The sequence below is a fragment of the Nerophis ophidion genome, linkage group LG19 (assembly GCF_033978795.1).
Source record: "Nerophis ophidion isolate RoL-2023_Sa linkage group LG19, RoL_Noph_v1.0, whole genome shotgun sequence".
NCBI lineage: Eukaryota > Metazoa > Chordata > Actinopteri > Syngnathiformes > Syngnathidae > Nerophis > Nerophis ophidion.
In genome coordinates, this window is record NC_084629.1 from 26573598 (window position 1) to 26599331 (window position 25734).

Below are 25734 nucleotides of genomic sequence, written 5' to 3' on the forward strand. Positions count from 1 at the left end.
CCGTACAGCTGCCGTCGACTTCCCTGAGACACTGCGCGTCAACACCCGGCCGCGGACGTACACTTCCAACTATTAGGTACTGTTAAACTCACTAAAACAATAGCAAGACAAACAATAGAAAGATAAGGGATTTCCCAGAATTATCCTAGTAAATGTCTCTAAAAACATATGAATCTGTCTCAATGCAACGCGATTGCAATTGCGGTTTTTATTTTTTTATTTTTTGGTTTGTTTTTTCTAGCCGTCACTATCAATATCCTCAAACACAAATCTTTCATCCTCGCTCAAATTAATGGGGAAATTGTCGTTTTCTTGGTCGGAATAGCTGTTTTTGTTGGAGGCTCCCATTAAAAATAATGTGAATATGTGAGGAGCCCCCACACGTGTGACGTCATCGTCTGCGACTTCCGGTAGAGGCAGGGCATTTCTCTTAACACCGAAAGCTGCAAACTTTATCTTGGATGTTCTCTACTATATCCTTTCAGCAAAAATATGGCAATATCGCGAAATGATCAAGTATGACATATAGAATGGACCTGCTATGCCCGTTTGAATAGGAAAATCTCACTTCAGTAAGCCTTTAACTTTAACTTTAAAATAATTAGCGCATGCGTACTTTTACCGCATTCCTTAGGTAAGCGCAGGAGTGAGAAGAGGTTTTAAATGCAATTCAAGGAAATACGGTACTTTTAGTTTCACTCTTAACATGCATTTGGATTTTGGAGCATTCAGCTTGCAGCCTTCCCATAATAATGGTTTTAATTGTGTTGTATGTATTTATGTTATTGTGGCAAATATATAACAACGCATCAAGGAAAAAAGCTGAGATTAAAGGTATTTATTTTGGCACTTTTATATCGTGGCGTTAAGGACTCCTACTCCCCAAGGCTCCTGTTTGGGTTTTCTCGCCCACCAGCCTCCTGTTAATGAGCTCCATTAGCAAAGATGGCGGCCAAGCAGCATTGAACTCATTTCTTTCCCCGGGCGGCACGTTACTTGCAGTCGGTTACCGACTTTCCCGCTACTCCAGCCAACTCTTTAGGGGCGAGAAATGTAGTAAACGCGCGATAAAATACTTATTGTCAGGAGTAGAGCCACCGCAAGCCGACAGTAAGGCGTTGAAGTGCCGGTTGTGCCTGGGCGCTGTGCTAAGCTAGCTGCCATCGTTGTAAAATGGCCCCGGTGCAGATTGGCGCGGACGGCCAGTTGGTGCCACTCGGCGGCCCGGTCGTGTCGGGCCCCCAGCCGCCGCAGCCCGGACCTCTGCCCGCACATGGGATCCGACTGAGTCTCCTGATCGACTTTCTTCTGCAGAGAACCTACCATGAAATCACTCTCCTGGCAGAGCTGTAAGTAAGACTTATGATGGTAGAGGCCTCAAATGCTTGTGCTAGTCCGGGCCAACTAACGGACATGCTAACTGCCCCTCTTCCAGGCACACGCGGGGGTCTTATTTGGACTCACCTTTGCTGTATTGTTCGCAAAACAGGGTCCGATTATTCGCTCTGAACTCGGAGGGAAAATCTATTTATATTGATAGTGGCAAATGTATTAGCCTGGCAAGGGGGCGTGGCCGAGCAGAGTCGTCATAACTACTAGACAAGTGTGTACAACACCGGGAAGTTATTGACCCAGGTTTGATTGATTGATTGAAACTTTTATTAGTAAGTTGCACAGTAAATAAATTATAAATGGGTTGTACTTGTATAGTGCTTATCTACCTTCAAGGTACTCAAAGCGCTTTGACACTACTTCCACATTTACCCATTCACACACTGATGGAGGGAGCTGCCATGCAAGGCGCTAACCAGCACCCATCAGGAGCTGTGTGACATCATGCACTAAGGTGCCCTTTATTTGTTTTAAACTATTGTAGTGGCGTTCTGTACAAAAAGTACACTTTAATTTAGTGTTGTTTTGATATGTCATCTTGGTGACATAATGCACAAAAGTGCACTCATAGCTTGTTTTAAAATGCCTCTGACAATCTTGCACTTTCTGTTTTGGAATTGACATGAATGTTTGTGCCACTGCTTAATAACTGTTTAATAAATACTGTTTTAGTAAATTGACTTAGTTGTGATTTCCCTCTCTGCATGAGAAAGTTTAAAATGAGCATATATTAATGCAGTGTGAATAAATTATAAATGGGTTGTACTTGTATAGCGCTTTTCTACCTCCAAGGTACTCAAAGCGCTTTGACACTACTTTAGCATTTACCCATTCACACACTGATGGAGGGAGCTGCCATGCGAGGCTAACCAGCACCCATCAGGAGCTGTGTGACATCATGCACTAAGGTGCACTTCATTTGTTTTTAACTATTGTAGTGGTGTTCTGTACAAAAAGTGCACTTTAATTTAGTGGTGTTTTGGTATGTCATCTTAGCTATTAGTGCACTAATAGCTTGTTTTAAAATGTCTCTGACAATCTTGCACTTTCTGTTTTGGAATTGACATGAATGTTTGTGCCACTACTTAATAACTGTTTAATAATTACTGTTTTAGTAAATTGACTAAGTTGTGATTTCCCTCTCTGCATGACAAAGTTTAAAATGAGCATATATTAATGCAGTATGAATAAATGATAAATGGGTTGTACTTGTATAGCGCTTTTCTACCTTCAAGGTACTCAAAGCGCTTTGACACTACTTCCACATTTACCCATTCACACACACATTCACACACTGATGGAGGGAGCTGCCATGCAAGGCGCTGACCAGCACCCATCAGGAGCTGTGTGACATCATGCACTAAGGTGGACTTCATTTGTTTTTAACCATTGTAGTGGCGTTCTGTACAAAAAGTGCACTTTAATCTAGTGTTGTGTTGATATGTCATCTTAGTGCACAAAATGTGCACTAATAGCTTGTTTTAAAATGTCTCTGACAATCTTGCACTTTCTGTTTTGGAATTGACATGAATGTTTGTGCCACTGCTTAATAACTGTTTGATAAATACTGTTATAGTAAATTGACTTAGTTGTGATTTCCCTCTCTGCATGAGAAAGTTTAAAATGAGCATATATTAATGCAGTATGAATAAATGATCAATGGGTTGTACTTGTATAGCGCTTTTCTACCTTCAAGGTACTCAAACCGCTTTGACACTACTTCCACATTTACCCATTCACACACACATTCACACACTGATGGGGGGAGCTGCCATGCAAGGCGCTAACCAGCACCCATCAGGAGCTGTGTGACATCATGCACTAAGGTGCACTTCATTTGTTTTTAACTATTGTAGTGGCGTTCTGTACAAAAAGTGCACCTTAATTAAGTGTTGTTTTGATATGTCATCTTAGTGCACTAATAGGTTGTTTTAATATGTCTCTGACAATCTTGCACTTTCTGTTTTGGAATTGACATGAATGTTTGTGCCACTGCTTAATAACTGTTTAATAAATACTGTTTTAGTAAATTGACTTAGTTGTGATTTCCCTCTCTGCATGACAAAGTTTAAAATGACCTTTTTTTTAATGCAGTATAAATAAATGTTAAATTGGTTGTACTCGTATAGCCCTTTTCTACCTTCAAGGTACTCAAAGCGCTTTGACACTACTTCCACATTTACCCATTCACACACACATTCACACACTGCTGGAGGAAGCTGCTATGCAAAGTTGCTAACCAGCACCCATCAGGAGCTGTGTGACATCATGCACTAAGGTGCACTTCATTTGTTTTTAACTATTGTAGTAGCGTTCTGTACAAAAAGTGCACTTTAATTTAGTGGTGTTTTGATATGTCATCTTGGCTATTAGTGCACAGAAGTGCACTAATAGCTTGTTTTAAAATGTCACTGACAATCTTGCACTTTCTGTTTTGGAATTGACATGAATGTTTGTGCCACTGCTTAATAACTATTTAATAAATACTGTTTTAGTAAATTGACTTACTTGTGATTTGCCTCTCTACATGAGAAAGTTTAAAATGAGCATATATTAATGCAGTATGAATAAATGATAAATGGGTTGTACTTGTATAGCGCTTTTCTACCTTCAAGGTACTCAAAGCGCTTTGACACTACTTCCACATTTACCCATTCACACACACATTCACACACTGATGGAGGGAGCTGCCATGCAAGGCGCTAACCAGCACCCATCAGGAGCAAGGGTGAAGTGTCTTGCTCAGGACACAACGGACTTGACGAGGTTGATAATAGGTGGGAATTGAACCAGGGACCCTCGGGTTGCGCACTGCCACTCTCCCCACTGCGCCACGCCATCCCTTGTACATCATCTGTACAATTGACCACTAAATGGTAGCACCCGAGTAATTTTTTCAACTTGTTTAAGTCAGGGTCCATGTTAATCAATTCATGGTATAGGACGTAGCCTTCTTTCGAGGCCTGTAAATTATGTGTGCAATATCATTGAAACAATATTTCAATTAGAACTGGGCGATATGGCCTTTTATTGGGGATGGCGTGGCGAAGTTGGTAGTGTGGCTGTGCCAGCAATCTGAGGGTTACTGTTTCAATCCCCACCTTCTACCATCCTAGTCACGTCCGTTGTGTCCTTGGGGAAGTCACTTCACCCTTGCTCCTGATGGGTCCTGGTGAGCGTCTTGCATGGCAGCTCCTGCCATCAGTGTGGGAATATGTGTGGGAATGGGCGAATGTTGAAATACTGTCAAAGCGCTTTGGGCTCCTTAAAAAAGGGGTAGAAAAGCGCTATACAAGTACAACCCATTTACCAATTTACCATTTGTTAATATCTCAACATTTTTGGGCCATGTCACGTTTTACGATATATATCACAATATTTTGCCTTAGGCTGGAATGAACACTTGATGCATATACACACCAGTATAATGATTCTTTGTGTCTACATTAAACCATTCTTGTTCATACTGCATTAATATATGCTCATTTTAAACTTTCATTCAGAAAGGGAAATCCCAACTAAGTCAATTTAGCAAAACTGTATTTTTTAGAATAGAATAGAATAGAAAGTACTTTATTGATCCGTGGGGGAAATTCAGCACCACAGTTCGCTCTCAATAGACAATAATGATGATAAATAATATATAACATATATTATATATATATAATATATGAATTGTATAAATATGTTCTACATTTAAGTGCAGTCAAGGAATATATGCATTATACAGTCGGATGGCTGTCGGTATCAAGGACCTGCTGTGTCGTTCCGTGTTGCATTTAGGGAGTCTGAGCCTTCCACTGAACGTGCTCATTCTCTCCGCGATGTCCAAGTGTAGTGGGTGGGAGGTGTTGTTCATAATGTCTAGGATATTTGCTAGACTTCTCCTCTCTGACACCACCGCCAGATAGTCCAGCTCCACTCCCACCACGTTACTGGCCTTCTCTACCAACTTGTCCAGTCTGTTTGTGTCCCTCACTCTTAGCCCGCTGCCCCGTTGGCAACACTAAATTGGCCCTAGTGTGTGAATGTGAGTGTGAATGTTGTTTGTCTACCTGTGTTGGCCTTGCGATGAGGTGGCGACCAGTCCAGGGTGTACCCCGCCTCCCGCCTGAATGCAGCTGAGATAGGAGCCAGCGACCCCAAAAGGTATAAGCGGTAGGAAATGGATGGATGGATGATACTATTTATACTCAAAGTGGAGAGCGGGGGGCGCAAAATATTTTCTTCTTCCTAGGGGGTTACAGAAAATAATTGTGAAAAACCGATATAACTGATGGTGGCGCTCCGCCACAAAATAATCACAGCCGCTACTGCTGGAAAATAAGTCATTGTTTTTTACATGTAAACAAATTAGAGTAATTTAATGTATTTTAGCCTCCAGAAGAGAGAAAATCCCACTGGAGCAGCAGCGTAAAGCAAGTGTGACGTCATGCTCGCTGCAGCTTGCCTTTTTGGTCAAAGACATCGAGGGACAGAAGTAGTCTCTAAACACAAAACCATTCTATAATAACACCAGAAAAAGATGCTAGATTTGTTGCTGTTCGTTTTCAATGAAAACAAGTCAATATAAGTCTCTAAACACTTGAAAAATATTCAACAAAGTACAACAAGCAGCGACAATTGAAAATATATCACAAGGATATATTATTTAAAACATTTCAATACTAATTGATAATCACACAGATTTGTTTTTAAATGTACCTAATCATCATAGCAAATTATGCAAATTATACGATTAAGTCATGGTGACCACGCCCCTAATCATGCCCCTACCGCCACAGATATTTTGGCAATTTTGGGGAAACCCTGTATTGCTGTATACATATAGAATTGATCACATGAATACAAAACAGATTATCAAATTGCAAGTGTAGATGTAACTTGGGTCTGACAGAAACCGTACAAGTGTGCCTATTGTTGTGCTCAGAGAGTGTAGTACATTATTAATACAATGTATAGAGTGGCCGTAATACAATGCCCATCTTCTCCTTTCAGGCTTCCAAGGAAAACGGACATGGAGAGGTTTGTATGAATTCCTGTTATTTTGCTCCTATACTCGTATGCATTTTAAAATTTACGCTTCAAATTAAAGGAAAATCGAGATTGTCCAGTTTGCAAGTCGCACCAGACAGCTCTTTGTGCGTCTTTTGGCCCTGGTGAAGTGGGCGAGCAATGCGGGCAAGGTGGAGAAATGCGCAGTAAGTGGGCAGTTAAATAATTAAAGCTTGTATATCAGCAGGAGTGCACTTTTTAAACTTGCCCTGTATCCGTGGCGACAGATGATCTCCAGCTTCCTGGATCAGCAAATCATCTTGTTTGTGGACACGGCCGACAGGCTTGCGTCGCTCGCCCGAGACGCCCTGGTACACGCGCGGCTGCCAAGCTTTGCTATCCCCTTTGCCATCGACGTCCTCACAACGGGCTCCTATCCACGCTTGCCCACCTGCATACGAGTAAGTCTGCTTTTAAATTGGCTTTGCTTTGACTGCTGGTCTCCAGGCTGGATTTACTCTGCAAGGCATGTGCATGTGCAGTATCTCATACAAACAAGACCAACCCCCACATTTCCACAACTATTTTACTATATAATGTCAAGGGAAAACACTATACTTATGGATCATGCATATGACTTAAGAGTAGTCAGTGTTCAACTTTGAATGGAGTAAGGCTGCACAGTATAGACAATATATGATAAAAGTTTGGCAGAGGATGAAGCTTTTAATACTAATGTTATATTGTAATAATGCATGTTGATTATGGGTGCACTAAAAATCAATTCTAATCTGAATCGCAATTCTTAATCACTCCAATTCTAAATCAGGTCACAATTTAAAAAAAAATCTATATATATTTATATATATACATATATATATATATATATATATATATATATATATATATATATAGATACAAAAAAAATATATTTATATATATATATATATATTAGGCGTGTGGGAAAAAATCGATTCAAATAAGTTGTGCGATTCAGAATCGATTCTCATTTAAAAAAAAAAAAAATGTTTTGAATTTTATTAATCAATCCAACCAACCACTACACAGCAATACCATAACAATGCAATCCAATTCCAAAACCAAACCTGAACCAGCAACACTCAGAACTGCAATAAACAGAGCAATTGAGAGGAGACAAACACGACACAGAACAAACCAAAAGTAGTGAAACAAAAACAAATCTTATCAACAACAGTAACAATATTAGTTATAATTTCAGCATAGCAGTGATTAAAAATCCCTCATTGACATTATCATTAGACATTTATAAAAATTAAAAAAAAGAATAATAGTGTCACAGTGGCTAACACTTGCATCACATCTCATAAGCTTGACAACACACTGTGTCCAATATTTTCACAAAGATCAAATAAGTCATATTTTTGGTTCGTTTAATAGTTAAAACAAATTTACATTATTGCAATCAGTTGATAAAACATTGTCCTTTTACAATTTTTCTTTTCTTTCTTTTCTTTTCTTTTCTTAGTTTATTTTGAACATGACATACATACAACATTATACATCAGGTAATTTCATCATTTCGGAATACACAATACATCATGTCCGAAAAGGAGTAGGAAGAAACAAAGCTTAAATAGTCATGAAAATAAAGAAAACACATTGAATGAGGTGTCCAAACTTTTTGCCTGTACTGTGTGTGTGTGTGTGTGTGTGTGTGTGTGTGTGTGTGTGTGTGTGTGTGTGTGTGTGTGTGTGTGTGTGTGTGTGTGTGTGTGTGTGTGTGTGTTTATACATACATACATACACACTCATACACACACACACATATATATGTGTATATATATATATATATATACAGTATTTGTGTGTATATGAGTGTGTGTGTATACATATATATATATATATATATATATATACACATATATGCGTGTGTATGTATATATACAGTATTCATATATGTGTGTGTTTATGTATATCCGTGTGTGTGTGTGTGTGTGTGTGTGTGTGTGTGTGAGCCATCAATCAATCTGTCAATCCTTTCCGTGTCCGGGCCAGGTAAGGTTCCCCGTGTTGAGTCAAATTAAGCCGCAGGCTCCACTCCTGGTGGTGCCCTTCCGTCAATTCCTTTAAGTTTCAACTTTGCAACCATATGTGTCGTTACATCCCTTGTCTATAAAATTAATCAAGGCATAAGAGGCAATTCATCATTTGAAAGTGTTAAGTAACTGTTAACTTGAAATAAAACTGTTATAGTATTCTGTATACCACTGATATATACTGCTGAGTGCAGTTTTTGCTAATAAGCAAACTAAAGAAAAACTTTGAGAGGAAAAAAAATACGTAAGCAGAACAAAAAACAGTCCCAAATACCGAGGTACTGATCGTACCGTGGGTTAGCACCACCGTGTATTCTTCCGTGGTGCGCACATGCTGTGACTAGTTATTGAGCCAGTCTCATGTTTACAGATAAAAATGAGTTTTACTCATAACGTTGTAATATGGAACGTCATAAAGGACCAGCTGTCGTATGATTCCAGCCATAGTTGAGCCAGTCTCATGTTTACAGGCTAAATTTGAGATTTACTTGTAACGTTGTAATATGGAACGTCACAAAGAATCATCTGTTGTGTGAATCCAGCCATATTTGTCCATTGGACATGTGATGTTTAAGAAGAAAAAAGCAGGGTGTTAATCATATGTCTATTTGTGAAGGATAAAATCATTCCGCCAGACCCCATTACTAAAACGGAGAAGCAGACCACCCTCAACCAGCTTAATCAGATCCTCCGACACCGACTGGTCACCACAGACCTGCCTCCCCAGCTAGCCAACCTCACAGTGGGTAAGCAGCCAGACTCTGTTCGAAATCACCGCGTGCCATGTTTTCATGCTCGCCCTGCCGATGATGCAAAGATTCCTTGCGTTTGCAGCTAATGGTCGTGTGAAGTTTCGGGTGGAAGGGGAGTTTGAGGCCACGTTGACAGTGATGGGCGATGACCCGGATATTCCCTGGCGGCTGTTGAAGTTGGAGATCCTAGTGGAGGACAAGGAAACTGGCGGTAAGGTTTGCTCTCTTCATGCAAAATACGCCAAATTTTTTTTCCACCCTCTCGTACCGGCTTCTTTCCTTTACCAAAGATGGCCGATCCCTGGTGCACAGCCTGCAGGTGAATTACATCCACGAGCTGGTGCAAGCACGCCTGTGTGCGGATGAGAAGCCCCTACAGGACTTGTACAACTGCTTGCGTATCCTTTTTTATTCGTATTCATGATTAACCGAAATTCATAAATGTTTCACCCAAAGCGAAGTGGATGTTGGCTTAATTGAATGTTAGCAATAATTGCAGCTGAGCTGTTTTTTCAGAAAAAATAGATTATTTACTTAATTTTTTTAAATAATGGGGTGGGGTGCATGCAAAGGATTTTGACTACATAGTTCTTTATAGGGATGTTCCAGTCCGATATTGATATCGGATATCAGTCCGTTATCAGCGAAAAAATATCAGCTCCACTCCGCTTGAAAAGGTAGTCACTATAATGATACATAAACATTTCGAAGACTCGGGTGACTAAATATGTGTAACTTACAACAAATTGTGTTCATACAGTAGTAGCTTGCTCACATTAGCCAGATTAGAATTTTACGTGTATATACATTTAAACATGCCAGCGCTATCAAAGAGGATACGAAAGACTTCAACTGTTGTTTGATTACTCACTTGATTAGTACAACACAGGAGAGCTTCTTGCGGTTGCAGTGATACATGACAAAAAGTCCGGACATTCCGCGCCAGTCATCGGTGCCAATGTGCCGGCAGAACGCTGGACATGGCCAAGGAGTCACAGGAACACATTGTGACAGCAATGTGTGGCAAAATGATCCCTTACATATGTTTATAGACGTTCTTACAAATATGAATATGAAGAATTAAAAGTGATGCCGAAAAAGTTAATTTTGTGTCCTTGCTTCGACCTTTTTACATTGTTAAAATGAAATGTTGGCAAAGCCCCAATGACCACCTCTGTGTGTCGGCAAATTATCCAAAGCCTGTAGAAATGTGCGTACGTGAAGCATGAGGTTGGCGTGCGACAACGCACATTTCCACGTCAATGTCAGTCCTGATAGAACTACTGTGCCATGTAAAAAGGGCGGACGCCGGAGGCCCCTGGTCACTTGTTAACAAATATGTTGCACAACACAGCACAAACAGAGCAATGTTATAATAAACATAGATGAGTTAACTGTAAACAGTACGGCAAATGTACAAGTATGATTATGACACCAATATTTCCAAGCGCATTTAAAGGCAGATGAAGCTTCTGAATGCTGCATACTTTAAATACAGCTGGTGACATCTGGTAGAGGTAATAACAAAATACATCAAGAGGTTGCCTACAGCCACAGATGTTAATGCTAATGTTTTTTACCTGCTGATAATTAGAAACCAGTGGGCGGGGGGAAAGGGTGGTTGTTCTTTTGTAGTCCCCACATGACTATAGGAAATTGTAATTTACGGCAGGGGTTCTTAACCTTTTTGACCTCAGGCCCACTCAAAATTGTAACTTTGAATTAATAATCTTACTCTAGATTTTAATCATATTCGATGATTTTATATATCCTACTTACAGTTTAGAGCCTTCTCAAATGATACGAATCAATGGGTCAATCACAAGAAATATTATTTATTAACACATAAACTTCAGGCTTGGGTCAAGCTGATTCGAAAATAGGTAATATTCAAATATACTGCATAAGAAGTGACTCATAAATAACTGACAAAAAATGTATTTTTGTGCTATTATGTTGTGCTAAAATAAAAAACAATAAATATGTTTCTTAACAAAACCGTCAAGATTAGTGCGCAAATGAAAACACAGCTTACCACTTTAGTCATATTTTTTGTGCTTAAGAAACTTCTCTATGACATAAGCACCATGTTTATTTAAGATTTTCATTAAAGCTAAGGAGTGGTGGAAAAATGTATCACAACTGAATACGGACCACAGCAGTGAAACAGGTATTTTTTGTGGCCCAACAATGGGCCCTGGCTCTATGTTTAAGAAACACTGATTTACAGTATTTGTACATGTCTCAGGCTTACAAAAATATAGCAAGCTTAATTTAATGGTTCGGAGGGGTCGACTGTCTTGTTCATGTACATGATTAGCCTACTTCTTGTAATGAGTGAGAAAATGAGAAAAATCCTTCTATTTAGTTTGAATGAGTTGCATGTTCTCCCCGTGAATGCGTGGGTTCCCTCCGGGTACTCCGGCTTCCTCCCACCTCCAAAGACATGCACCTGGGGATAGGTTGATTGGCAACACTAAATGGTCCCTAGTGTGTGAATGTGAGTATGAATGTTGTCTGTCTATCTGTGTTGGCCCTGCGATGAGGTGGCGACTTGTCCAGGGTGTACCCTGCCTTCCGCCCGATTGTAGCTGAGATAGGCGCCAGCGCCCCCCGTGACCCCGAAAGGGAATAAGCGGTAGAAAATGGATGGATGGATGGAGTATACCATTGAATGCTAATTATGGCATCTCAGCTTTTCCACCCACAGCAGCAGTCACAGTGGAGCTAATTACATCAAAGAGCAGTTTGTGTGGGCCACAAATATCTCTCTCTAATTTATTTATTTGTTCACCAGTGCAGTGACAAAACACACATGCGCGAACATGCTTTGAATGCCGATGCAAAGTGTGTGTGTGCATGAGTGTGTGTGTGTGCGTGCGTGATACTTTATTGCCGTCGTCAACCAACTGCTTAGTCCTCAAATCCTTAACTGCGTTGCCTCCAGACTCCTTCTGTCTTTCGCTGCAGCTGGAGGTGCTCCACTCGCAGACACTGATGCTCATCAGAGAGCGTTGGGGAGACCTGGTGCAGGAGGAGAAATACATGCCCGCCAAGTACCTCATCCTCACTGTGTGGAAGTAAGCCTTTAATTCAAGAGCAGGCATGAATGGGTGCATTTTACTGTGCAGGAGGGGAGGGTCACCACACATCCACTGACAAAATGTCAGGGGACTTCTGCATTTAAAAAAATAGTAATTTGACTTCATTGACTAAATTAGGCCTAAAATCTATATCGAGATATAAATTACAGCCTCCTGCGATAACAATATATATCGCTATGTATTATTTGGTATAGAAATGATAATGCAGGGGTGTCAAACTTATTTTTATCTCAGGGGCCGCATGGAGAAAAATCTGTGCACACGTGGGCCGGACTTTTCAAATCATGGCATTAAAACTAAAAAATAAAGTCAACTTCAGATTGTTTTCTTTGTCTTACTTTGGCCAAAAATAGAACAAACACATTCTGAGAATATTACAATAAAAATATAGAAAACAATACCGGCATCGGTAAAGTTTAGATCCCTGAAAGAAAGAATAAAGTGAATGAATATTTATAACTGAATGCATAAAAATGTGTTTTATTTTATTTTATTTTTTAAAATTAATGTTTATGACAAACTTTCCAAAACACAATTTAGAATGTGAGATATAACAGGATAATGCATATTCATCATTTGTTTTCAAAACGGTTACAAAAAAGTGGGACCCCAAAAATTTACTGTGGGACCCCATTTTTATGACTTGATTAGGTCCATGGGACCCCATTTTGAAAATTCCTAGCGCCAACACTGATGGAGTATTGGTACGTGCAAAAAAGCAGCAGGCGGCTGTGGCCTGTGGGCTAATTTTAATACTAATCAAATGTCGGTGGCCATAAATAATTAAATTGCGAGCTGGATCTGGCCTGTGGGCCGTGATTTTGCAGGGGATAATGGAACCATTTCAAAAAGGGTTACAAACGCTCCTAATTTTGCTGCTGACGTGTGCAGTAACATATTGCGTCATTTCCTGTTGTATAATTTTCTTAAAACTGATATCAATTTATTTGTTAATCTACTGTTAAAATCTGGTTACTTTTTTTTGTAACATGTTATATCTACACTTGTGTTAAAATGTAATAAGCAATTAATCTTCTGTTTGATATGTAACATTATTTATCGATGAAATATATGAATTATGTCCTACAATTAGCTCTGATTGAAATCATTAGTTTTTTTGCCCTTAAAGCCCTCCTGTGTGCAGGGGCTTTTCTGAATAACAAAAACAAGGTGTTTTGATAATAATAAAATATCGATCTAACCATTTTAGTAACGACTAAATAATAAAGTTACACTTGGTATCACTTCTGTCGGTATTTGTATCGATCCACCCACTTTTATTTACATTGAAGAGCTCTAGTTCTTGGTGTAGCATGTTTAGCTATTGCTCATCCTTCAAGGATCATACTTTTAACAAACATACATTATTTGCTGCCATGGAGGCAAGGATTGCTGATTTAGAAGTGGCTTTGTACCGTGGAGGGAAGTTAGCCGCTAGCTAGGATGCTACATTGCGTTGAGGACGCGTTCTTTTGCTTGTCGCTGTCAAATTTGTGGACAAGGCTATCATGTGCCATCATGCATTATCACGATACGATAGTATCAAAAACTATCGTCGGCCAAATTTAAATCATTGATATCGTCGACATCGCGCAACTTTCGACTAAACCAACATATGCTCCAGGGGACACTTCAGTCAGCATGTATTTTTACACTGCACTGTGGCTTGCGTTTTGGCTTGATGGAGTGCTGTACTTCGGCCATAGGCAGCAGAGGCACTATTGAGTCAGTCTTGGCTACTTTGCTGCCCAAAGAGTTTAGTTAAGTTAAGTTAGATTACCAATGATTGTCACACACACTAGGTATGGTGAAATTTGTCCTCAGCATTTGACCCATCTCCTTGATCACCCCCTTGGAAGTGAGGGTAGCAGTGGGCAGTGGCGGTGCCGCGCCCGGGAATCATTTATGGTGATTTAATCCCCAATTCCAACTCTTGATGCTGAGTGCCAAGCAGGGAGGCAATGGGTCCCATTTTTTTAGTCTTTGATATGACTCGGCCGGAGTTTGAACTCCCAACCTACCCATCTCAGGGCGGACACTCTAACCACTAGGCCACTGAATAGGTTATTAGTTAGTAGAATATCAACAATTCAATTCACTGGCATGGAACTGTGCTTTATTTATAAGTCAAATGTCCATCCTCATAGCCTCATGTGGCTTGCTTTCAGTCCCTGTCCATGCAGTTATTGGCCGGTCTAACATTGGTCGTGCTGTCCCACTTACAGTTGTATCGAGATTGCCAATTAGCTAACAATTTTTTTTAATGAGGGATGTGCAAATCGATTGGCCGCTGATCAGTTTCACGAATAAACATTTTTAATTTTGGTAATGTTTACAAATTCCGAGAATAATTCCACGCGCAGGAAGACTTTAATTGCAAAAAAATAATTATTTAAATGTAGATAAGGTTTTTTTATGTTGTTTTCTTGTTTGTTTGTTTTCTGCCCTTTTTGTCAAAGAAAAATATTTTTTATGGCAAACACACAAAATATGCAAAATATTCCACAAAAAATATTTTTCAAAGTGGAATTTTTGATGTGAAGTAATCACAGGTAGGTCAATCATTAATAATAATTTGATTCAATATTGTTTATTTATAAGTTAAATGTCCATCATCCTCATAGCCTCATGGGGCTTGCTTTCAGTCACTGTCGGTTTTAGAGCAAAAAAATAACCCCCACATAGCCTAATAAATCATACAGTACATATGTAGTGTAAAACATGAATATTAATGCATATGAGAAAATTACAAAATATAGCGTTGGTTAAAGCAACAATTGGACTTACGTGAAAGACTACTTCAATTTGCAATACAATATTCAATATACAAAAATAGATATGTTTTTTTTAGTTTGATCCAATATTGTATGTAGTAAAACAGAATAAGTATCTAATTTGAATATTGCGTTGAACTTTCTATAGCATTCACCATAAATGAATTTAAAATTAACAGTTAATACATGTGTATCATCTGTATTGGTACCGACCAATATTGCTTTTGGATAATGGGTATCTGCAACCTCAAACCCTGATCACACTGTTACTTTTATTTTGTGGTTGTAGAAGTTAATGTTTTTGTTATTGTTTTTTTTTACAGTCAACAGGTCCTAGGCAGAAAAACAGGTACAGCCTCTGTGCATAAAGTCACCATCAAGATCGACGAATCAGATGGATCGAAGCCGCTGCAGATCTCCCATGAGCCCCCTCTTCCTGCGTGTGACTCCAAATTAATGGAGAGAGCAATGAAGGTATGTTGCATTACTTTTGTGTGTGAGAAAAAGTTTAATTAATCCTGATTGGCTCCCTCCATCTTTAGATCGACCACCTGTCCGTTGAAAAGCTTTTGATTGACAGCGTTCACGCCCGTTCCAACCAGAAGTTACAGGAATTAAAGGCCATTCTGAAGGGAAACAATCCCAGCGACAGCTGTATGTATTCACTCTGGTTTTTTACCATGAAAACCCGCAAGGAAAACCTCACAAAGGTTGTTCGACGTGGGAGTTACCACCTGGTAGTACAGTCCAGTTTGCTATGGTTTAGAATCGTGAATCCTTCATGTGTTTGCAAAATTGGGTGTGAAACCGGAATGACGACAGTCTCTTTCATGCAGTAATCTTGCAAAATTGCTACACTAGCGTCATAAGCATTGATTCGACTCTTACTCGCTTGTGCTTGTTACACAGAACCAAGTTTAGTGGAATATTGTGGCTCATCGACCCAAAATCTTAGAACCAGGCAATACAATTCTAAACATATAAAATACCGGTCGGACAGAGACAAAGGCTTTCATCTCAATAGGGTGAGTGTCGATATTATTACACAGAAAGATGACATCCAACCTTGCCGGTGCAGCTCCATTTGTAGTGTTCCAGTGTTCTGGTGAGATGTGACCCCCATAGGAATTCATGTATTTCCTGCATCTGCGCATATGTAAGATTCCAAGTAATCCACAAATGTAATTGCGCATAGCCCTAAATCAGTGGTGTCCAAAGTACCGCCAGCGGGCATCTTCAATTTGGCCTGTGAGATGTCACGAAGTAAATAAGGAATCTGGCCTGTGTGATTGCTGAAAATTTCCTGCCATCTTGTGAACAATGTGAGTAAATTAGGTAATGATCGTGAATTGCGCGCTGTAGTGACTTATATAAACCAATCAAAAACCTTCCTTTGTTATGCGGCAAAAAGCCAACACATATGGTCACACATAACACAATCAGCTCACTGATTTTTGTGGATATTCTAAAAATAAGGTCCAAGCACCATGCTAATTTTTTATTTTTTTTTAGAATTTGAATTCATTACAATGCATGATGCAAAAAATGCTAAACACTCTCGCCACACTTATCGATGTTTGCCGCATTTTAGCTGCTTGATATTTCTGATTGATTTTACAACTTTAAGGTCATCAAGGAATAAACAAGGTAGAGGTTGAACTTTCACATACTCTTACTATCCAATATCCATTACATTAATATAATATGTACATGTATGTTTACATATATGTTAGATTAGATTAGATAGTACTTTATTCATTCCGTCAGGAGAGTTCCTTCAGGAAAATTACAATTTTCAGCAAAATCCCATTCAAGATCAGACAAACATTACAGGGAGACAGAACAGGTTTGCTGACGGGTCTGCCGGCTTCCAGCGCCCCTTACAAAAAAAGATGAGATACAGGTAAACAAGGGGAGGAGGGGGGGGGGAATAGAAGATTAAAATGAAATTAAAAAAAATCGGTCTTAGCCTGGGCCTTGGAGAGGGGGTGCAAACTGAGGCCAAGGGGAAAAAAAAAAAAAAAAAAAATGTGTGTGTGTGTGTATCTATCTATATATATACATATATATATATTTTTTTTTTAATTTATTTTAATTCTTAATTATTTATTACTGCTCGATTTACTTGGTTTTTTCCATTTAAACAATTATTGCTTTCCGCTGGTGTTTTGTTTATATTTGTCGGATCAAATTTCTGTCCCCGTTTATTGAATTTTTATTGGTCATAAATTTTGATTCGCCGAACGTTTTATCAATGACAGACTGCCTCAGTTTGCACTTGGACAAGTTTACCGCGAGGGGGTATCAAAAGAAAGATTTCAAAGATGTCAACCTTTTTAACTTCATCCTGTGCCATGTCTCCATTAAATGAGTTATTTTAGTCTTTGTGAGTCCATGGAAACTTCACTTTTATCTCCCGCTGAAGAAACATAAGCACCCGACCAGACTCCTCCACCCCAAAAACATACTTTGCAGGTCAACAAATATGTGCCTTTTAAAGTGTTCATGTGCAAAGAGTGTTCAAAAGGAGTGTCTTGGAGACATGGCTAAATAGAAAGTAAAGTAAGGTAAATAAAGGGTAGAATAAGGTAACGGTAAATAGAAGGTAATTAAGATTTTAGCAAGTAGAAAATATTTGGAATTTTAACTGAAATGCGCATTGGGGCCATAAAGCAGGTTTTATCCGATTAATCGAACCAACTAAACAATAGATAATTTGAATATTAATATAATTGATAGCTGCAGCTCTAAACGATACCCATTCCTACATATTACTGTCTATAACTCAACATAAGGGTGTCAAAAAGGGGTTGCGCAACTTTTAATAATAGCTTTTAACACAACAGGAATAGATGGTGTTCATACCCTGCAGATCAATGACTGGAATAATGGCGGCTTTAGAGGAAATGCCATACTGTTTCACTCCAACGCTGAAGGTGCAGCTCCAATGTGGGCTGGGAAACTTATAAATGCGTCTTTATTCAAACTCTCAACGATACTTAAAAAGATTTGGCTGCACACCTGTCCTATCGCTGCACAAAGTGTCACGGCAAACAGTCGAAAGCTATGTTATTTAGTACCGCCTCTCTGGTTGGTAACCCAACTGAAGGGTGTCAAAAAGTGGAAAAAAAATTGTAAACCGCTCATCACTCGTACATTGATAAATTAAACAGCAAATTTATGTTCTTGACATTTGCACGATGGGAAGATAACTTCTACTGTCTCTCAACTTCAGCATTCATCGAAACCGCTCTACCCACACTCGTCATTCCCATACTGGAGCCGTGCGGTCGCTCCGAGTGCCTACATATATTTGTCGACCTCCATTCAGGCATGCTGCAGCCCATGCTGTACGGATTAGGTGAGTGGACGTCGCCCAGATGAGTTTTCACGTAGGCTTCCATCGTTGTAAAATTCCTCTCACTGTAGATCAGTCGATGCTGGACGAAATCGAGAAGACAGTCAACGACGACATGAAACGCATCGGGTCGTGGCTTCAACAACTCAAGTGAGTAACGCCTAAGCGGAGGCGTTGGCTGTGCAAAGGATCAGCAGCACCACAGTGATGGAGTGCGAGCATGGTGTGAGTGTAACGCCTCGTTCGAGCTTGTGGAAATTGACTTGGTGTCCTTTTCGGTCCCCTGTGGACAGATTCTGGTTGGGCGAGCAGCGCTGCCGACAGTCGGTAAAGCACCTTCCCACCGTGTGCACCGACATCCTCCACCTGTCCAACACGGCCACACACCCCGTGGGCAACTTGTCCAAGCACAAACTCTTCATCAAGCTGACGCGACTCCCGCAGTATTACATTGTGAGTTCATGGGCAAAGTCGAGGCTTCATGTCTTTATTTACGTCGTCCCCTCATTGTGGCTTTAGGTGGTGGAAATGCTTGACGTGCCAAGCAACCCGGCGACGTTGCAGTACAAGTACTCCTTCCTGATTGTTACACAGCTGGAAGGCGACGACGGGCCCATGTGTGCACAGCTCTTGCAGCATTTCAAGCCCAACCTGGAACACCTCGTTCAGGACACCACGTCGACGACGCGAGGGCACCGGACTGTGTCCAAGAGAAAAGTTAGTAGCTGTTTTTTTCTACAAGATAACTAATACCTAGAAATGTCCGATAATGGCTTTTTTCCTGATAATCAGATATTGTCCAACTTTTAAATAACCGATTCCGATATCAACCGATACCGATATATACAGTTGTGGAATTAACACATTATTACGCCTAATTTTGTTGTGATGCCCCGCTGGATGCATTAAACAATATAACAAGGTTTTCCAAAATAAATCAACTCAAGTTATGGAAAAAAATGCCAACATGGCACTGGCATATTTATTATTGAAGTCACAAAGTGCATAATTTTTTTTAACATGCCTCAAAACAGCAGCTTGGAATTTGGGACATGCTCTCCCTGAGAGAGCATGAGGAGGTTGAGGTGGGTGGGGTTGAGGTGGGAGGGTGTATATTGTAGTTAGTGTTGCAAGGGACTTTGGGTATTTGTTCTGTTGTGTTTATGTTGTTACAGTGCGAATGTTCTCCCGCAATGAGTTTGTCATTCTTGTTTGGTGTGGGTTCACAGTGTGGCGCATTTTTGTAACAGTGTTAAAGTTTTTCATATGGCCACCCTCTGTGTAATATGTATGGATGCTGATCTAGTATGCCTTGCATTCACTTGTACGTGTGAAAAGCCATAGATATTATGTGACTGGGCCGGCATGCAAAGGCAGTGCCTTTAAGGTTTATTGGCGCTCTGGTCTTCTCCCTACGTCTGTGTACACTGCGGCGTTTTAAAAAGTCATCAATTTTACTTTTTGAAACTGATACCGATAATTTCCGATATTACATCTTAAAGCATTTATCGGCCGATAATATCGGCAGCCTGATATTTTCGGACATCTCTACTAATATCCTCCAAGATCAAACACCATGTTTTCCACAATGTTCTGAAATAATGTCTTCTAGGGTCAAACTCCCAGCATCATAAAACCTTTACCAGCATTTTTAACTCACTTACTGTAACTGTCATGCAAATGTAATAAGAAGTTAACCACTGGTAACATTATTAATTCATAAAGCACTTATATAAGTGGTGTCCAAAATATTTTCTTTATTAAATTAAATTAAATGGATGCAAGGCTGCCACTTTGACACATTTTTTCCGTATAGGGCAATGGTGTCCAATCGGGCTGGGCGGTATATAGAGTTTGTAAGATGTATCGATGTATTTTTAAACAAGATGTAAATTAAGAAAAATATCATAATATCGATATAATTTGTTTCGCGTTAAAATGACCAAACACCGCTTATTTGTTGTGTTCCTTGTTCTCCCCCGCTTCCCACTCCCTCGCAATACTCCATGGGCTACTAAACCCCTTCCCTTCCTCCTTACAAGACGTACTTGCACGTATAAGAACATCCATGATTGGTTGGTTGTTTACTATGATGAGTCTCGATTGGTTTAGATTATGGCAAAACATTAGGGACAGGCGAATCAGAGGCAGGATAGGGCGGGTTGTGAAACCAAGAAAGGCAAATTACAATAGGCATGCCAAATGGCAACGAGAGAGTCGTGGAAGAAAAGAGGTAATATTCAAGCGGGTGATTTATATATTAAAACAACTAATGGAAGATGGCAGAGGGATTCTCTTCTTTAGATTTTTCTTTTAGCGATGTAGGCGACGTCCAGGAAACCCACAACGCGTCTACTTGGCCTCATTTGGAAACATGTATGCGTCTGGATGAAAAATTAATTTGAGTTGTTTACCATGTAAGCCCAAAACCAAACTGTTCTTCAGTTGCCAAGCAGGGCATATTTTGCATGAGAAATGCTGCCAAAAATGTATGCCGAAGTGAGGAAGATCATAGCCGCACAATGAAGTCAAGTCACTTACTTGGCGCTGACCAGAACCGTTTGTGTGTGACTGTCCATTACATCGTCGACTGGGAATTAAAAAGTGCCTGCCGGCAAATGTATTTTTTATCTGGGTTTGATACATTTTGTATTATTTGCAGAGCTATGTTATTTTATTTTACATAGAAAGAATATTTTTCTATTTTATTTATGTTATGTAATTCTGTACTACTTAAACAGTTTATTTTCTGTGCTGTTAAAATACCCATCTGACTAACTGGGTTAATAAAAGTGCCTCTGACCGGTTACGGTAAAGTTGTCATTCACTTCAATTTAGTGAATCTCGCTCAAAAATGATTATCTTTATATAAATATTTTCACCGGAAAATATATCGAGATATGTATCGAATATCGAGTTTAAGTAAAAATATATCGAGATATATTTTGTCGTCCATATCGCCCAGCCCTAGTCTCCAATAGAGGTGTCAGTCTTTGGCCACCTCACGATTCGAATAAAAATACATTATTAATGCATGTTTAATGTACTGTATGTGTGTATTCATGCAGTTTAACATTTATTTTTGTTTCACTAAAGTGTTTATCGCTTGCCTCATCGCGTGACAAAAGTTAGGAGTGAAAAAGATGATTACAAAGCCATATGTCACTGTTTGGGAATATTTCATCTTCAAACTGATTAAGCAACACGAGCCCAAAAACAGAGATAAACTAACAAGTATGCAGTGATGATAGTGGCAACAGAAAAGACAACACCAGAACTATTTATTTACAACGGGGGTAAACCTCACGTCAAGATGTTCCTTTCCCCCTGGGGTGACACCACCTTAACAAACAAATATTCTGGGGGAAACACTGTGTGTGTGTGTGTGTGTGTGTGTGTGTGTGTGTGTGTGTGTGTGTGTGTGTGTGTGTGTGTGTGTGTGTGTGTGTGTGTGTGTGTGCGTGTGTGCGTGTGTGCGTGTGTGCGTGTGTGCGTGTGTGCGTGTGTGCGTGCGTGCGTGCGTGCGTGCGTGCGTGCGTATATATATATAGTATATATATATACTGTCAGTATATATACACATATATATGTATATATATATATACATGTTTGTGTGTATGTACATGGCTATATATATATATATATATATGTACTGTATATACACAGTATATGTGTATTTATATTGATTGATTGATTTATATATTTCTATTTCAAATATGCAAAAAAAACAAGAGCAAGAATGATCCAATACAGTGCTATAGCGTTAACAGCCATTATAACAAAATGAAAACAATGGAGAATAAAAAATTTAAAAAACGAAAACAAATGTGCATTGGACTTTGTCTTTATTTTTTATATATATATATATATATTTTTTTTTTTTTCTTACATATTTGAAAAGAAGTGAGAAGTATACACTTATTTAATCCCACCGCTTTTCTTTAAATCATAAATTACTCTAATCTAGAACTACCTGTTCACTCTATGTACAATCTTAATGAACTTGTATACACATAAATGATAAATATATACATACATATTCACACTACACACATACATAGCCACACTATTATCACAAGTGCTCATGGAAATGGTATCATGCCAAAACAGCAGTACCAGTGCCTCAATGGGCAGCCCCAAACTCTTCTGTAACACAAGAAACCCAATATTAAAGCCCTTCTTCATCTCTGTTCCTCTGGAATACCACGTACCTAAACTTCTTTTTAAACTGGTTTATGTTTGGACATTGCTTTAACTCCACATTCAAACCATTCCATAGTTTCACTCCACAGATTGAAATACAAAAACTTTTGATGGTCGTTCTATAACTAAGCATTTTGAAATTAAAATTCCCCCTTAAATTATAATCCCCCTCTCGTGTGCTGAACAATTTTTGAATGCTTCCTGGGAGTTTATTTATTTTGGCTTAATACATTATTTGTGCAGTTTGATACAAAATAATATAATTAAATTTCAATATTCTTGACTGTAAGAATAGTGAATGAGTATGGTGCAGATATCCAACCTTGTTGATGATGCGTACAGCTCTTTTCTGAAGTATAGTTATTGAGTCTAATTAGTTTTTATAATTATTCCCCCAGACTTCCACACAGTATGTTAAGTATCGTAAAACTAATGAACAGTAGAGAATGTGGAGTGATTTGTGATCCAGAACCTGCTTTGCCTTATTTATTACTGAGATGCTTCTTGACAGCTTAGACTGTACATGTTTTATATGTGGTTTCCAGTTAATTTGATAGTCAATTGTAACTCTGAGGAATTTTATTTCAAAAACCCTTTCAATATCCACCCCATCTATTTGTATCTGTACCCTTGTTTCACGTGTCCTCTTTCCAAACAGCATTAACTTAGTCTCAGTCAGGTTTAATGACAATCTATTATTGTCAAACCCAGCTTTTAGTTCACTCCTTTCTTCCATAATGACTTCCTGTAATTGATTTAAGTCATCCCTTGAACAAAAAATATTAGTGTCATCAGCAAATAACACTAATTTCAATAATGTATACACTCTACAGATATCATTGATATACAGGATGAACAATTTTGGCCCCAACACTGACCCCTGGGGGACACCACAAGCAATGTCCAAACACGATGAACAGCAATCCCCCAACTTCACAGACTGTTGTCTCTTACTTAAGTAACTTTTAAGCCAGTCTAGTACAACTCCCCTGATTCCACACTTTCCCATTTTATTGATTAATATATCATGGTTGATTGTGTTAAATGCTTTTTTTAGATCAATAAATATTCCCATTGCATATTGTTTCTTGTCTATGGCATTTGTGACGTCCTCTATTGTTTCAATTGTTGCCATTGATGTAGATCTGTTTGATCTAAATCCATATTGAAAGTCAGGGAGTAAATTATGTTTTTTCTATAAATGCATCTAAACTGTTATTGAATAGTTTTTCTAATATTTTAGAGAATTGTGGAAGTAAAGAGACGGGTCTATAGTTTGTGAAGTGGTGTTTGGTCCCAGTTTTAAACAGAGGTATAACTTTAGCTATTTTAATTTCATTTGGAAATGTGCCGGTTTGAAATGATAGGTTATAGATATATGTTAATGGTTTTGATATACAGTACCTGTAATGACATTTTTCACCAATGCCATACTAATGTCATTGGAGTCTGTGGACATTTTGTTCTTACATTTGTTTACAATATCCAACACTTCTTCACCCACTACATTTAAAAACATAGAATTGAGATTTCTCTCCAACAATCCGTCCATATTTTTACCAGTTTTCCGTGGATCTGGGATTTTTGCAGCAAGTTCGGGTCCAATACTTCCATCCATCCATCCATCCATTTTCTGCCGCTTATTCCCATTCGGGGTCGCGGGGGGCGCTGGCGCCTATCTCAGCTACAATCGGGCGGAAGGCGGGGTACACCCTGGACAAGTCGCCACCTCATCGCAGGGCCAACACAGATAGACAGACAACATTCACACTCACATTCACACACTAGGGCCAATTTTAGTGTTGCCAATCAACCTATCCCCAGGTGCATGTCTTTGGAAGTGGGAGGAAGCCGGAGTACCCGGAGGGAACCCACGCATTCACGGGGAGAACATGCAAACTCCACACAGAAAGATCCCGAGCCTGGATTTGAACCCAGGACTGCAGGACCTTCGTATTGTGAGGCAGACGCACTAACCCCTCTCCCACCGTTTTGAAGGCATTAGCCACATCTTCGACATTATCATTTTCTTTACCATCATTCATGAAATACGTTGGATAGTTATTTGAAGAGGTACTGTTTCTTATAATACTGTTTGATAAATTCCATATGCCTTTGATATTATTTTTATTATCATGTAGTCATTTCTCATAATAATCTCTTATCTGACCTCATAATATGAGTTAACTTGTTTTTATATTTTTTATATTTATTATCTGCTTCTTTTGTTTTCAATCTTATAAATTCCCTGTAAAGAGTGTTTTTCTTTTTGCAAGCATTTTGCAATCCCTTTGTGATCCAAGGACAATTAGTATTCTTTCTTTTGCTGATGCATTCTTTTATTGAGCAATTTTTATCATATAATGACCTAAATATTCTCAAAAATATATTGTATCACCATTTTCATAAATTACATCCCTATTCTGCTCCAATAAATCATGTTTAAATGAAATAATGGATTCCTCTGATCTCGTTCTTCTGTATTGGGTTGGCTTTTCAAATTTTTTTGTCCTGTAGTTACCATCAAATATAAGAAAAACTGGGAGGTGGTCAGTGATATCTTTGATCAACAGCCCACTTACAGTCTTATTCTCACTATCATTGGTGAATATGTTGTCGATTAGATTGGCAGAGAGGGATGAAATTCGACTAGGTCTGTTGATTTTGGGATATAGACTTATACTGTACATTGTGTCAATTAAATTAACTATATCATTATTTTTGCTGGGATTTATTAGGTCAATATTAAAGTCTCCACAAATGAAGACAGCTTTATCAACATTACTCTTCTTTGAAAACAGGCATTCCATCCAATCTGTAAAACGTGCAATGCTCGTACCTGGCGATCTGTGTATACAACTAATAATGACATTTCTACTTTTTTCCATACAAATTTCAACCGTTAAACATTCAAGTAGGTTATCAACCACAGTTGTCTTATCATTCTGACGTTTGAATCTCAAGGTGTTATCCACATAGATTGCCACCCTTCCACCCCCCTTGTTTTGTCTATTTACATTAATAAGGTCATAACCATCCAGTTCAAAATCTGACACTTTTTCACTGTTAATCCAAGTT

The 25734-nt window shown here is 39.0% G+C and overlaps 1 protein-coding gene across 3 annotated transcripts in view; it reads left to right on the forward strand.

Moving 5' to 3' along the window:
- Positions 1-688: 688 nt before the first annotated feature.
- med14 (mediator complex subunit 14) overlaps positions 689-25734 on the forward strand; it is a 60977-nt gene continuing 35931 nt past the window's right edge. Inside the window, exons 1-14 of one of the 3 annotated variants that reach the window (XM_061879693.1) lie at positions 689-834; positions 6391-6417; positions 6488-6593; positions 6675-6848; positions 9082-9211; positions 9300-9428; positions 9508-9615; positions 12165-12297; positions 15419-15569; positions 15638-15749; positions 18331-18456; positions 18525-18603; positions 18747-18906; positions 18973-19170. In XM_061879693.1, the coding sequence (XP_061735677.1) occupies positions 6410-6417; positions 6488-6593; positions 6675-6848; positions 9082-9211; positions 9300-9428; positions 9508-9615; positions 12165-12297; positions 15419-15569; positions 15638-15749; positions 18331-18456; positions 18525-18603; positions 18747-18906; positions 18973-19170 (1614 nt within the window). In that variant the 5' untranslated portion in view covers positions 689-834; positions 6391-6409. Of the gene's footprint in view, positions 835-873; positions 1350-6390; positions 6418-6487; positions 6594-6674; positions 6849-9081; positions 9212-9299; positions 9429-9507; positions 9616-12164; positions 12298-15418; positions 15570-15637; positions 15750-18330; positions 18457-18524; positions 18604-18746; positions 18907-18972; positions 19171-25734 lie in introns of those variants that run through there. The other 2 variants (XM_061879691.1, XM_061879692.1) reach the window with 2 other exon arrangements.